At 41.1% G+C, this 14727-nt stretch overlaps 1 protein-coding gene across 2 annotated transcripts in view; it reads right to left on the reverse strand.

The window, feature by feature from the left end:
* cpne5a (copine Va) overlaps window positions 1-14727 on the reverse strand; it is a 62027-nt gene that overhangs the window by 25529 nt on the left and 21771 nt on the right. For both annotated transcript variants that reach the window (XM_076095234.1, XM_076095233.1), the window contains exons 7-9: window positions 5211-5274; window positions 1537-1640; window positions 1196-1300 (exon numbers count right to left, since the gene is read on the reverse strand). In XM_076095234.1, coding sequence (XP_075951349.1) covers window positions 1196-1300; window positions 1537-1640; window positions 5211-5274 — 273 coding nt within the window. The remainder of the gene's footprint in view (window positions 1-1195; window positions 1301-1536; window positions 1641-5210; window positions 5275-14727) is intronic.

A 14727-nucleotide genomic window follows, 5' to 3' on the forward strand; every position in this document is an offset into this window, starting at 1 on the left:
TGGGAGAGATTGCACTCTCTGATTGCTATTAAAGCCAGATGATTACATGAGATTTGACAAATTCAAATGAGGCCGAAGACGTGACTCAGAGACCACGTAAACTAAACTGCCTTAGATTTACAGGTAAAAGATGGGCACGGAGGAAATACGAGGAACAAAACATAAGGTGTTTCTGCACTGCAGCATCGGCCATCCTAGCACCCCTCTCTTCTGTCCCATCTGGTCCTTCTAGACATCTCGGATCTGGATCTTGTCCTCCAGAAGACTACGTCTCAACTCCCGTCTCTTCTAACTGTGTGAATGGTATCCTTGAGTTTTAACTCTTGAGTGTATGTGTAGTCTGTCCTTTTTCTAGATTTTTTTGTGGTGCAATAATTTATCAAATATTATTATTCTGTTATCCCATGGTGTCATTTTGCTAACGTTATTGCTGTCTACTCTATGTACAGAAAATGTGTTGCGTGTCTTTGGCTCAATCAATATATTTTTAACAGAGTTTAAATTTGATTTGCTGAGAAGCAGTAAATCAAAATAATGAAATTGGCAGTGGCTCTGCTGTGTAGAAGTAAAAAATGCAAACTTTTATTTTACAGGAAACGTCAGAGAGGCCCCAAAGTTGCTGAAGATTTATCTCGCCATCAAAATCCTCAAAGGGAGTCAGGCTTCTTTCATGCTTCCACTCCATCTGTCTGACCCAATTAGCTTCTCCAGGCAGGTGAGGAGAGACAGGATCGAAGTGAAGAACCTCAGTTGACACCCAGCGTGGTGGAGAGGGCGAGGTTTGACAACTTCTACACACTCTCATGGCTGCCTGGGTCTGCACACTTTCATGCTTATGCTCACACACATAGCAGGGCTCTGCTGCTGTTCTAGCCACCTGTCAACAACGACGTGTACAGACACTTTTAACCGTCTCTCTCTCTCTCTCTCTCTCTCTCGTATTATATTTTATTTTCCTGCCAAAACTCCTCCAGCTCCTCAGGTGTCCCGCAAGGCCTTTTGCTCTAAAGAGATTCAGATAAGATAGGTGATGCAACTGGAGCAGCCAAATGCAGGCTGTAATATTTCTCTCTTACAGCAGCAGATAAAATAAAGGTATGAAATCAATGGTGTCTAAATTTGACACATTAAACCATATTGAAAAGTATGTGTAAAGTGTGCAGAACAATTTATTGTACATCATCATTCATCTTACCTGTCATAGTCTCCGTTGCAGAGTGCTCTGACAGGGATGGAGAAGGGCTGCCACACAGGGTTCAGCGTGTTCTTCACCACTTCAGTCTTGTGGCAGATGGTGAACCTGGAGACGCAGGTCGATGGAGATTTAAAATCCTACAAGACAAATCTCGAAGAAAAACCAACCCAGTGATAAAATCTTTGCTTTCGAGACCATGCCTGAATGAATTTATCTCAATGCCGATGAGTTCAAGGGATTTCAATTTCTCACTTCCTCTTTGATCTCCACGCCCTCCTACCTGTCTTTGATAGGCTACAATGGAATACCCACTGAGAAGAAAAGGCAGGAGACAAACTCACGTGCCATCCTCATTGCTTCTGTAGAAGACCATGAAGGGGTCCGACTTTCCAAAGAAGTCCTTTTTGTCTAGTTTGTTGGCACAGAATTGCATGGTGGCGTAATCCTACAGACAAAGGAAAATAACAGACTCAGAGAAATGAAAAAACAAAAACTAAAGGACATTGCAAATCCATGCTTCTGCCTCTATTTGCCTCCTGTTGTTTATTTATACATGCTGTGTGCCAAGATATAAAAGCACTGAAGCACCAAATAAAAGCAAAGTGCTGACTGAATCCTAATTAGAGGAGAGTGAAACCAGCCAGATGCTCGTTTCCAAAAAATCTGCAAATGCATTCAGTCATTACCATTTCTCTTATTGTGCTACTCCTGCATAACAACAGTGAATGGGATAAGTGGTATCAAATTGAAAATACCTTGTTATGCTGCATATAATCATAGTAACAGTACGAGAGACCATACGGAGGCACATAAATGGATTCTAAACCCTGCATATGGAAGAGGAGGAGGCTGTGTACAAAAAGGATGTGTGAGTGCAGCTAATGATACGTTAGAAAGGCTGGTATTACCATAATTATATTCATTTAGGCAGCATTTCAATGAGCGCTGCCATTACAAGGACAATGAACATGCCCTAAAATGGTCTTGGTTCCAGATAGTCTCCCTGTGGCCAAGATATTAGTCTGCGTTGTATAATAATGAAGCATAGCTGGCACAGGTAAACAATATCAACATCAAAAGAAACTCTGCAAAGTGTTCTTCGTAACTGACCGCTTTTACCTCAATGCTGTGTTAAAAATGTTTTTAGTCCTTTAGCATACCGTAGATGCAAGTCGAGTGTCTAATTGTCATATTTTAAATATCATATTTTAAATTAGAAAGAAGAGCTGCTTTTACCCTGCTGGTCTCCTGAGCTTTTAGATTTTAAAGTGCAGCTATAAGACCTGAATCAGCATGGTGATGCACTGGGTTTCCATCGATTGCTTTGACCCAGATCAGTGTGATGTGCTATGCCTCACTAACCCCCATCACATCACTTAATGCCTTGGAGAGGACCCAGACCAGCCTCTGAGGCAAACGCTCAGAAAAAGATGGATGTCACTACATGGATTCTCCTAAAAATGTAGCTAATTTGATTATCACCATTTGTATAATGTCTAATTATACAATAATGTCTAATTGTCAAATCACACTTCATGTTTCCGTGCAACACTGGAGATGTGAAGACGAAATTGAAGTAAAGTGCCGATTAAAACAGGTGACTAAATGAAGCAGGGCTATTGTGTATTGTATTTTATTGACCAACTGTCATTTTCAGTTAATTTCTGTGTTTCTACTGTACCACTTCTACAATATAGGTAGGGAATCATTGTTTTATTTTGTATCCCTGGATATGAATCAGCAAAGTTATAGAGCCATCCACTGTGCTTGAAGAAAGCCAAGCTCATCAGTAGAGTGGCACAAGAACAAGAACATCTAATTTGGCATGTTCCCATTGTGGCTTGTTTTGAGGATTTTTAGCTAGCTTAAGTCAGTCATCCAAACCCTTAAAAATAGAGGCATCCTATAACTGTCCTGCTTTACTCTGACACGGCCTCTGCAATTACACTATCATGGCAACACCGTGCCTTAAGCCTTCATTAGGCACGGATAACACATACCCACTTTGGTGCCTTGCGGTGTTCTCTCATTAAGTGTGGAAAAAAAGGCAGAACATTCATTTCAACCACTGAGGTTTCGGAGCAGCAGGGGAATACTGAGTGCAGTCTGTATCCTCTTTTCCATTTCCCTGTTCCCCAAAGATATCGCTGCATGGGTGAAGTGTTAGAGCAATGCACGCTGTCACTTTCAGAGAGTCAGACTGGTCTTTCAAAGGAATACGAAGCAATACCTGAAATGAGGCCTTGGGTGAAGGATTTCTATCAACGTGAGGAGCAGTTTTATATATACACAAAAAATAAATACATCATACAATCCAAAAAGTTAATCTTAATTGGGCTTATTGATGAGGAATGGATGGTTCATCTGAGTACAAGTGAATGGTGAGCTGGTGAGTAAATACTATACATACAGTCGGGAGAAAGACATGGAAGAACTACAGTACATCTTCATATGACCTGAATCTAAATCATACTTGAACAGGCAGAAATGAAAACAATCTCTGTCATACGTAAAGTGTTGTGTGTTTTACTTAGATTTAAATCAGCCTGAGCTGGAGCTGGACTGTGAGGATGAACCGAGAGAGAGCCAGCTGCTGCTCAGCACGTTACATGTGCCAGAGTTAGCGATAGCCAAGAGAAAGTCTTTGATCCATGCAGAGGCTGTCGCTATCTCTAATGATACCTCGCAAATCCACCACGAAGGTGAGCCAACCAACCTCGCAGATAACAATCCCTGTAGAACTTCCCCAGTCGAATCCCACTCTGCTGGTTTTAGTTTCCCCAAACAAGAGTTGCAGTGGTTTCCTCAGGCGAGGCAGCAACTCAGCTGCTGCCATTTATTGCTCACATGTGGATTATAGAATAAACACCATCCAGATGGATGGTAGCAATTCCAAACTGCTATAACTCACAGGTGTGGGACTTGTTCTCACAGCAGGGTCTTCAGATTATTCAATTATAGTACGCATTTTCTCTCAGTTCCCTATTCTTTCTTCAAACATGAGGTGTTTCTTTTCAGGGTCAAAAATTCTGTGTAAACAGGGCAGGTCTGGAGTGACATGTCAAGTCTGTGTCTGTCTAATGGAGTCTGGGAGAAAGGAAATGGTAATTTGTACCAGTTATGATCATTTGCATTTATATTACAAAACCCTTCTTGAAGTGGTGCTTTGCAGTGATTATGCTAACTTTCATCATTGCAGAACCACTGCACCTGGTGACTCACCGCAGCCCCTCAATGACTGTGCTTGCTTCAATCCAGCAAGAACCAAATCAGTAATGTAAAGGCATGGCAGTTTTATTATAAGCAGGGCTTATCTGTCTCACTCTAATCGGGGATTGTTTATCAGGAAATAAATGGTGCTGTCCATAAAACGTCCTCAAAGTCAGGTGCAACAACTGTGAAAGCACGTGCTTTTTACTCAACATGCATGACTGGAAGTTACAAAGCTTTGAACCATTAGATGCCTACATGCGTTAGGATATCGTAAAACATCCACACAGTAGTTGCTGATCAATGACTTGTTTATAGCCTCCGAGGGAGGGCAGTTGTTCTGGTCAATAAGTCTTGATACTTCTACTGGCAGCAGTATATTGAGATTACTATCTTCATTTAGCAGTGCAGAGAGAAAGCCAATGGGTATCAGTGGACACAGGTTTTAACACAGATTTATGGATTCCCACACAACACATCAGAGGAAAGGTCTGCTTCAGTGATGGGATTGAAAGCAAGCTCATTAAATAGGCATTCAAACTCATAGCATATTCACTATGTATACAATTTCAATTTGACAAACGTAATTGCAAAGAGACATGGCGTGTCCTGCTGGTTTAATGGGGGCTGTTATGACATAATATATCTAACTGAAGCCAAGGCTATTAAACAAGCCACTTCACATATGCATTACGGGACGTACACAAAATGCCATTTCAAATTAGATCAGTGAACATTGCAAAACATTTATTATGAAACCCACGTTGTGAGCAAATATATAAGGGTTAAAACAATTTAAACTTACTCTGCAGTTTCCCAGCTCCTCAGCAGACAGGATAATGGTCCCACATATCTTCCCAGGTATGCCACTGTGAAAACAAATAGAAATCATTCACTCTTACAGCAAATATTGTACACAGCACAATAATGAAGATCCACTCGATCACATTGTTTGTGGCTTAAATGGCATTGAGAGGCACCGTGTTGACTTTTGCATTTCCCACAAAGAGGTACGGTAAAGTTAAATCTGTGATTCAGGGATTCTATTACCACCAGAGAGTATACCAGACACCTAAATAATAATAATAACTAGAAAGATAATCGCTAATAAGGCTTTTCATGCAGTCACACTTTTCACTTGAGGTGATGATTGTAGAGGTGTATTTTACATAAACTTACAGTTTTAATCATAAAATTCCTTACAGAATGTGACATTAGAGTGACAGTCTGACAGCTCTAACAAGCACATTATTTTTTTTCACCACTGTGACCGAATCAAAAACCAGTTATAAATACAGGCTCTTGAGTTTATTAGTACAATGTGGAACAAAACTCCTCTTATCCCTGTTTGCCAGCGTTACACTGACAGTTTAAAGCTCCGCGGCTCTGCAGTTGTTTACCGCTGATTCCCGCTCCAGCAGATGATCAAGACGTATCGTAGCACAAGAGAGGTCCCTGTGTGTCTGCATTTCTATGCTTCACCTCTTCAGTAGCTTGCCAACCCAATGGTGCTAACAAAATAGAGACAGAGTTGCTCCAGAGGTTTTTTCTAAATGGTTTTGGGCTGTATTCTTTGAAGCGGAACAAAATGAGATTTTTTTTTATATTCAATCCCTCCAACCCTCTGCATCCACTGAAGCTAAGAAGGCAGAGCCCATTCCACTCAACACAGAGCAAGACAGCATATCTACTTGAGCATATCTACTTTCCCATCGTACAGAAGCACTCCGGCTGCTGACACTCCTGTCATCTTTCCGGATAAAGAAGGAAATTACAAGGGAATCCTGCTGTGGCCGTAGCTGGAGAGCGATCATTAGAAGGTCAGACTTGCTGCAGATCCTCATTAAGCTATGACAGTTTATCTGACAGTTATACTGGAATTCCAAACTGCTAAATGGGAGGCAGAATTTGACTACAGCCGCAGATGCTTGCAATAGCGCAAACCTGCGATGGCTGAACACACAGTACTGGGTATGCCAGGGGACCTACAGTATTATGAGATATAGCGTGGCTTCCTTTTGCTTATCTATTTGTGAAGGAATTGCATGTAGTATTTTTAAGAAATGGTTCAGGGTGCTTCCATTAACCTTTACTGACCTATCTCAGGTATCCCAGGCTCGTAATACAAGCAGTTTAATGCTCCGTAGTAGCAACAGTAGCCCTTTGAGTATCAACTTTGATCAACCGTAATATAGATCCACTGACCAAAAGCATACGATTGGAAATGCTGCGCACCCACCGGTGTGAGCAAGAAAACTTCCATAGCACACCTCATTCTCAAGCTCCACGAGGATTCAGTTCAAGGTTAGATAAAATGTCCTTGAATAATTGATGTTCACGTCGCCACTGTGCAGTTTATGATGCCTCAAAGAGCCAGTAAACCCCAAACCAATGAGGCCAGTAAACCCTGCACACTCCGCAGGTCAGGTTATCTCCCTCGGCTCACGATAATGACCGGTACTCTTTTCAAACTGGGAAATGAGATCTAGTGATAAAATACCAGCTCCAGATACGTTGGGATGCACCACCCTGATCTAATCTCTGCTGTTGAGACGAGAGCAGGTACCAAAAGGGCAATGGTCTTTTTAATTTAGGCATGCATTATTGAGTGCTGCATTTCCTCTGACAATGACTCGTTAACTTGAAGAGCACATAAGCACTGACTGGATAAATACAGTTCCTGTTGCACAAGAGCTCCTTTTTATTCCAAAAACTGACTTTTTTTTCTGCTAGTTCTAACCGCGTCTGCACTGAAATGTGACTGCTGATGATATGAAGTGTCCTGTATCAAGAGGCCTCATTCACTCAGCGCTCATTCACTGATGGTTCCTCAGTGGGAAAACGCTTTGATGATGAAATGATGTGAAATGTGCTGCTGCTGCCCTCCTTGCTGTACTATCTGCATGTGAACAAGGCCAACAGTCCGACGGCTGTGAGGAACTGACAGTAGTTAATCAGTCGGTCATGTAAATGTGTATTTGTCTCCACTGATTCTGCGCTGCTCAAACATTTGACTATTCAAATTACAACAGGCAAACACCATAAGGGTGTTTTGTGATGTTTAACAGCCAGGCAATCCCCAGCTAACCAACTCATGTCAACAAAACGATGTGACAGCTTCAGTGTTTGGGTTACATCATCAAGCGTATACACGTCTACATACAGCATAATGTGGAATGTAACAGACTTTTCTATTTTGTGCCGTACGGCTGTGGATTATGGAAGAGGATCTCACTCAACCTAGGGGTCGGGACCCCCAAGGGGGTTGCAAGATTATTTCTGGGGTCGCCAGATGGTATTGGTGGAAAAAATGAAATAACATTTAAAAGAAACATATTTTAGGTTTGGGGAATTTACATAACATCCCCTGTACCAGTGATCAGAATTATAGATGTTATTGAGAGACAAAGTGTGCATTTAAATGAGTTTCTGACGGGGATTCGCTGCTGGTCAGGGGGAGAGAAAAAGTCTCAGATCGCATTAAAAAATCCACAGTGCTTTTAAAAAAATAAATAAAGCTGATCTATTACTGTTCATTTTTTGATAATTTGACTGGTTTGACAGTGGTACAGATTAGGTTGAATACTACCTGATCTACAGACATTCATGTTCCAATGATGAACCGTATGTGGGTTTCAATAATCGTCTGCCATGCTCGCCTTCGCTTCCCTCTGCACTTATTACGTATTAATATTAATGCATTGCTTATGCTTATTACAAGCTTTAGCGACCCCCTGAGCTTTCCTTTACTTCCACTATGAGGCACAAAGTTCCACTTGAGCACATGAAACATCAAAGTCTAATAGGTATATTGCATGAAATTTACTAAGCAAATAAATGCTGCCCAATGCAGGATCCCTTTCCAATTTCGCATACACCTTGAACTTTCTTCAAATGTTTACCCACACCACCGGGCAGGCTCTAAGAAAAGCAAACTCAGTGGTATGTTGTACATTTCATCCAACACGTTTATACTTTCAGGGTCTCTATTTCATTAAGTCAAACAACAAGGAATTGAAACATGTTTAATTTTGTAAAGGGAAGACACCCCTGGTGAATGGGGGGGGGGGGGGGGGGGGGGGGGTAATACATACCTTTCTGAAATTCTATGTATGAATATGCAAATGAGGCATTATTCAATGCTAACTTTTAGTAAATTTAGGAGAAATACAGATGCAAATAGACAACATAATAAGATAAACACCTAAATGTGTATTTTGGATGGAGAAAAAAACATGTTATGCAGCCAAAATAGCCCCAAATCTCTAACTTGATCAGGGTAGTGCATAAAAAACGCATGTTTTTGCCCGTGATGTCGTGCCCTAAATCAAACACAGATCATTTTTTTCTCTGCACGGTGTGACATTAATGAGTGAAATAACTGCCCAGCACCCTCCAGTGCCGTGGAGCTATGCGGTGCACATCCACAAAGTCAAATAGAAGATAAATTAAATATCAAACATTACCTATATGATTGGTTAGAATTAAACATTCAATAGCTCTAGTTTAAGGCTGCAGGACCCTTCCATCTCCTCACAGGCCTGACTAAGGTTGTTCGGGCTGAATAACTTAGAGCATTACCAACCTTCAGTTTATTTGAAGAATAAAATGTAATCATTTATGCTATTGGATTACTTAATTTCTTTAAGAGTTCATGCAATTTACAGTTAAGAGGAACAATAGTAACCATTGTGCAGAAGCAATAATAAAAGCTAAATTCAGCATGTGAAGAGCAGACGGGTGCATAAGAGTTTTGATAAAGTGTTCTTGTTCAGAGAAGACTGATGACGGCTTTTTATCGTCCATGGCTTCTGTGCTTCCAGTGAATGTTTAATGGGATAAAATGAAGGCATTAATCCAGCATCTAAGGAATGCAGGTGAGCAGTGACTGTACTAACCGCAAGTAGCATACCGAACACCATTCACAGCTTTCTATAATTAATACGGTCAATTAAAAGCTTCCCTTGGCACTCAACAGACACCTTGCCATATGGGCCTGACCATTCAAATGCCACTTGGCGATGTGCACGTGTGTTGCCTGAACATCTCACTGCGGGCCTAATATTTACAGTCAAATCAGCATCATGTTAGGGAGAAAGGCTACCTCCTCTGCTGTCCTTCCTATTCAACAGAAACCCAGAGGATCAAACAAAGCGTCAGAAAGACAACTAACAAGTAGAGACAGAAATGAAACACTGCTTTGTAGCAGAGTGCCCTCCTTTACACAGAAAGAAAGCTTACCCTGAAACAAGGAGCTGCCTTGCCAGATCCCCTGATTGATCAACTGAATGGAAAGAGATCAAGCAGCATATTTCATCATCACTACAATTACTTGGCTAAAGTTTCTGATACTGCTGTTCTGCAGAATACCGATGAGAATATCTCTTTTCCATTGGAAAAACACATTTGAGTCATGTATTATATCAAAGATCATTGCACATGACATATTATAATATGGATGTCCAGGTTCAATGCATGGCCTCTATAATTTCCCATCTAGAGGCAGTTGCTGTCGTGACATTCACAATTCCTGTATTCTCCATTACCTATCAGTGCGTAGGTGGGCTGGATGGAGGTTGATGAGATTAAAGTCCGAAGAGGGACAAGGAAGCAATTGTTGATGCCGTTCACGTTAGGTCATTAGGATGAGGAATGGGCTTGATATTTAACTAACGCAGCACCGTGTCGTACATATGAGAGTGGGGGAGGGTTATCTGCCCGACAATATGAGTGAGAGCCCAGGAAGAAGATAAATATTTATTCCCACTGCAGCTGTTGCAGGGTGGGTCTACAATACATATTTTCCTACCAGACAAAATGACTGCAGTATTATCATGCTAAGAAGATCGTTACTTCACAGTTTCACACCTGGGGATAAGCAAATTAAAACATATTATTTGGGATGGGGATGTGTAACAAGACAAGAAATCGGATCATTTCACAGCACGAAAGAATGATTTCAGTGAGATTGCCATGATTAGAGAATCCAATGAATCTTTCTGGTTGACTGTGGGATAAGGGTAAATGAACTAATCTAACTGGGTTGAGACCGACAGAGATGGAGGGTAGATGATGTGGCTTTGTGCCACTGTAAACGTTTGGGGCAGTGGGCAGATCATAGTTGAACAGAATTAAACAAGGTTGCCAAAAGTCTATATGGGTTCAAATGGGATTATACCCCTAATCCCTTTGATCTTTGTACACCGATAAGCATCCATAATCCCTCACCTCACCGGGATTAAAAAGGAGGATGAAAAGTGCACCGGCTAATTTAAAAAGGACACCAGAAAACCTAACTGTAGTTCTAAGAGAGGAAAAAGAGAGCGGCTTCATAATGGTGCTGCAAGAGGAGCTGGTGTTTGTGTTTAGGTAGCTACAGGCAACCTGTGCTAAGCTCTTTGAAGCTTTGTTAGAATGAGCACAAAGCAAGTAAATAGGGCAAAAATGCTTTGCAGAAAATGTCAGGAGGATATACCAAACAACCAAGAGGAAAGAATGTGTCTGCTGCTTTTCAACAGTGGAAACGAGGTGCAAGGCATGAAACCACATTGTCACCAACATGTCTATATTTTTTTAACCTATTGGGTGCTATTCACTGGACTGAAGTATCCAGTGAATCGCACCCAACATCCAATTGATGCATAATGTTATTTACGAGAATTATGTTTGCTCATATGTAATTATGAACACTAAACATGAAATGCAATTACATTTCAAATGCACTTTATTGTAGTATTTATGCAATGAGACTGTTGTTGATGTTTTGATTAGATAAATGATGGCGCAGGCTTTAATCACTTTAACAATGTTTGACTAATTGTGATTCTAAACAAATGAGACATCCATCAACCACCCGCAAGCTAAAAATGGCATGTTTTGACAGAGAAAAAAAGAGGATTAGGAGAAGTTGTCAATCAAAGAGAAACTTTCTCTCCCGGGCTACAGACAAAAACTACTCAAAGTCACGACAATGAGTTCACTTCCTCTCTTGTGCTCTCTCCCGCCAACAAGAAGAACCTTCTCTAGAGGACATAACGAGCACATTTCAATTTCCCCACGGCAAGAGCAGAACATTCCTCTCTATTAGATGCTGAAAGAGAAGCCCAATTCTCTTTGTTAATACAGTATTACACATATGTGGGAAGTCAAAATTCATCCCACTTTCCCTCTCTGGGCGCTTGACATTTTATCACAGCCGATTCTCGAGTCCCATATCCCCGCTGTGTTACGAGGCCACGCCATCTTTGGCCCCCTCTCCTGGTGCTGGGCAGCGAGTAATGGGATTTATACCATGTTACACTGGGGCACCCTGACCTCCTCTGTGGCGGTTACTGCTGAATTTAGATTGCAATCTGCTTGTCGACAGATCGTTTTCAGGCTGTTAAATAGATTACTAACAAGGGAGTGTTAAACTTAGGCAGCAGGGCGCTCGTTGAGAGGCTCTTGGGGTACCTTTCCATCAGATGAGCCGGTGGCCATGACAGAAATTAACACTGTCTGCTCTGAGTGCAAAACAAATCAGCTAAGCTCATCCACAGCTAAAACCTCCGCTGCCCTTGAGGCCTCCATTATGAGTCCAAAGACAGAAATCTATTGCCTTATTATCCTCAGCTTTAAAAACCAAGACCTTTAAAAACATTGAATGACCTGTGTCTTTTCATGACAGAAAAAAAGGGAGAGATTTTATGTGACGCCAACGTCCTTGAAGAGTCATAAACAGAGCAATTCAACTGTATGATGAAAAAACAGTTTGCTACAAGAGTTGTTCTGCTGAGAGGGGAGTCTTTTGCCTCTTATGAAACCAGAATTGTAACTAATAAATCCCTATTTCACTGGACAAAAAGGGTTCTTGTAGAATCAGCACGGTCGGGTTTTTCCTCACTAAGCAGGAACATACGTTATTAAAGAGGGACCCTTGTTAGTTTTCAGGCTTGGCGCCCAAATTGGCATTTAGCGAGGCAGCAGAAAGCTCTAATTGTGTGTGATGTCCCGGGGCAGAGGATGCTGATTACTGTAAGCCGTCTAAAACACTTCACCTCTCAGTTAAGTAAAACAGGACAACATGAGGCTAAACAGGCAAAGAAAACTATCTCCATGCAGTTTCAAGAGTACTTATATTTAGGAATTTTAGTTCCACCAAAAAATGAACTTCTCTCACTCCCACTAAATTTTTAAATCTGCAGGGTTTTTTTTTTCATCTCGGAGGAACTGCCGCTGAGTAGCCCCGAATAAGTCAGCCAACAACATTAACCATCAACTTTAAAAGCACTGCGAGTCTCTGAAGTCGAGATGAGACCAGTGCTTCAGTTTTCTCTGAGAGAGTCATACATCTCTGCTACATGACACAGAAGTTTGACATCCGTGAGAATGACACTGAAAAACGTATCCGACCCTTTTATGTTCAATTTGATTTATTGATTCGGATGATGGTGGGGTGTAGTATGGAATTATGGTATTTACAGATGCATCTTAGAAATGACTTGCGTTCTAACTGATTGCTTGCTAAACCCCTCACCCAAGCAGAGACAGTCCAATCAGTCCGTTTTGGACGTGTACGGACAGCTTGTCAGTATCCGCTCATTACATGGATGCATTTTCAATACTTTTTTTTTTTTACTAAAATACCAAAATGTATTTGATTTTATGCAATCTTGTGTTTCAGTTTTAGACGTCTTATTATGACTTGTTTTGGTAGCGAGACAATTAAAACATGGCTGATCTGATAAAAGCAGAACCACGTTTCATTTTAAAAACATCATGATCATTCATCACTCCGTTCACTGTGTATCGTTCATCATCTGCACTGGTGTCAGCAGTCATCATTTAACATGTGCACCGACCAATGTGTCAAAGATTAATCTGGAAAAGTCAGAGTTGATTGTTTCTGGTTTGGAGACATCTGGAGCTTTGATCTGCGCCAACAGTGTGAGATGGACTTTTTGTTTAGTTTTCTCGAAAGACTTCCAGCTGCTTTATCGATGTTGATTATTTATTATCATCACAAAGCAGTTTGGACATTAATGCAGTCTGTGATACATTGAACACTACACATATTAAACCGTAAATTCCCACACCAGAGAAAAGTAATTAACAGCAAAGCTGTGATTTGAAAATAAAGAAAAAGAAAAGATGATTATCAAATTAAGCTTCTGTGATTTGATCAAATCTGACATGTTTTAATCAAATCACGTAGACATTCAAGAGAAAATGTATCAGTTTAACTAAACTTTCATCCTGTCTGTTTTTGTCATTTATTATTTTAGTTCCACCTCTGGGATAATCTAAATCTAGATTCGGCTTGGCCTTTGACTAAGAAGGTTTGCATTCAAAGCACCACTGTGTTGCAGGCTCTGAAGAGCTTTAAAGACACATTTATAGTCCAGTTTGTAATACAGTTTACGGTCGAGGCTTAAGGAAAATACAGTAACCTACAGTCACGCTGACAGCAGAACACATGGCATAAAATCTATGTCACATCAAACTGCCATGGTACAACCCGCAGTTTGTGCAGCCAGCCAGCCAGCACACCCGCGACAGTCAATGCAGTTTTGCATATGGTTCATTTCCTGCCTCAAGCGTACAGCAGCGGGGCACAGTTACAGTAAGCTAATGGGTTTGACATGCTAATGTTGTGCTGCATTCATATGCTCTAGTGTGCAGTATAATTTACCATATCAACAGAAAAGGTTACTACCATTTATATAATGACCTATATCATACCTATACCTATAGTATGATTCCCTCCCACAGGCTACACACATAATCACAGCCATGAGAGCAGCGAACACTATTTCTCTGTAAAAGATGGCATTCACCTGCATCAGTCAATCATTTAGCTTTGCATTTCCACAGCCACCAATTACTTGGGTACATGCTTCTCATTAAAACCACATCATGAACAGAAATGATCTCTAGCGCTGTATCAGTTCAGCGCTTCAGAGCTCACATTCCCTCCACTGGCAGACGCTTCTGTCTTAATAAAGACACAAGGGTAAAGCCATACATCTCATCTGTCCTCTTATTTTCCCCAAGACAAATAAGTCTGAGAAAATTTGCTCTGAAGCGAATAGCACGAAATTACATTTTGTTCCCAAGTGCACAGCACATACAAATTCAGAAATGATTGAGGTGAATTATTGAACCAAGCGCGAGTAGCATGTTTCTGCGTACATGAAAGGGAAAGAGTGTATGAGAGTATGTGTGTGTGTGTGTGTGTGTGTGTGTGTGTGTGTGTGTGTGTGTGTGTGTGAGAATGTACCCGCAAAACATTCTTTGTCGATGACACTTGCGAACATGCGCACCAGCAATTACATTTTCTCCAA

Source organism: Anarhichas minor, unplaced genomic scaffold, assembly GCF_050575085.1.
Source record: "Anarhichas minor isolate MPS153535 unplaced genomic scaffold, ASM5057508v1 ptg000003l, whole genome shotgun sequence".
In the NCBI taxonomy this organism is placed as follows: domain Eukaryota; kingdom Metazoa; phylum Chordata; class Actinopteri; order Perciformes; family Anarhichadidae; genus Anarhichas; species Anarhichas minor.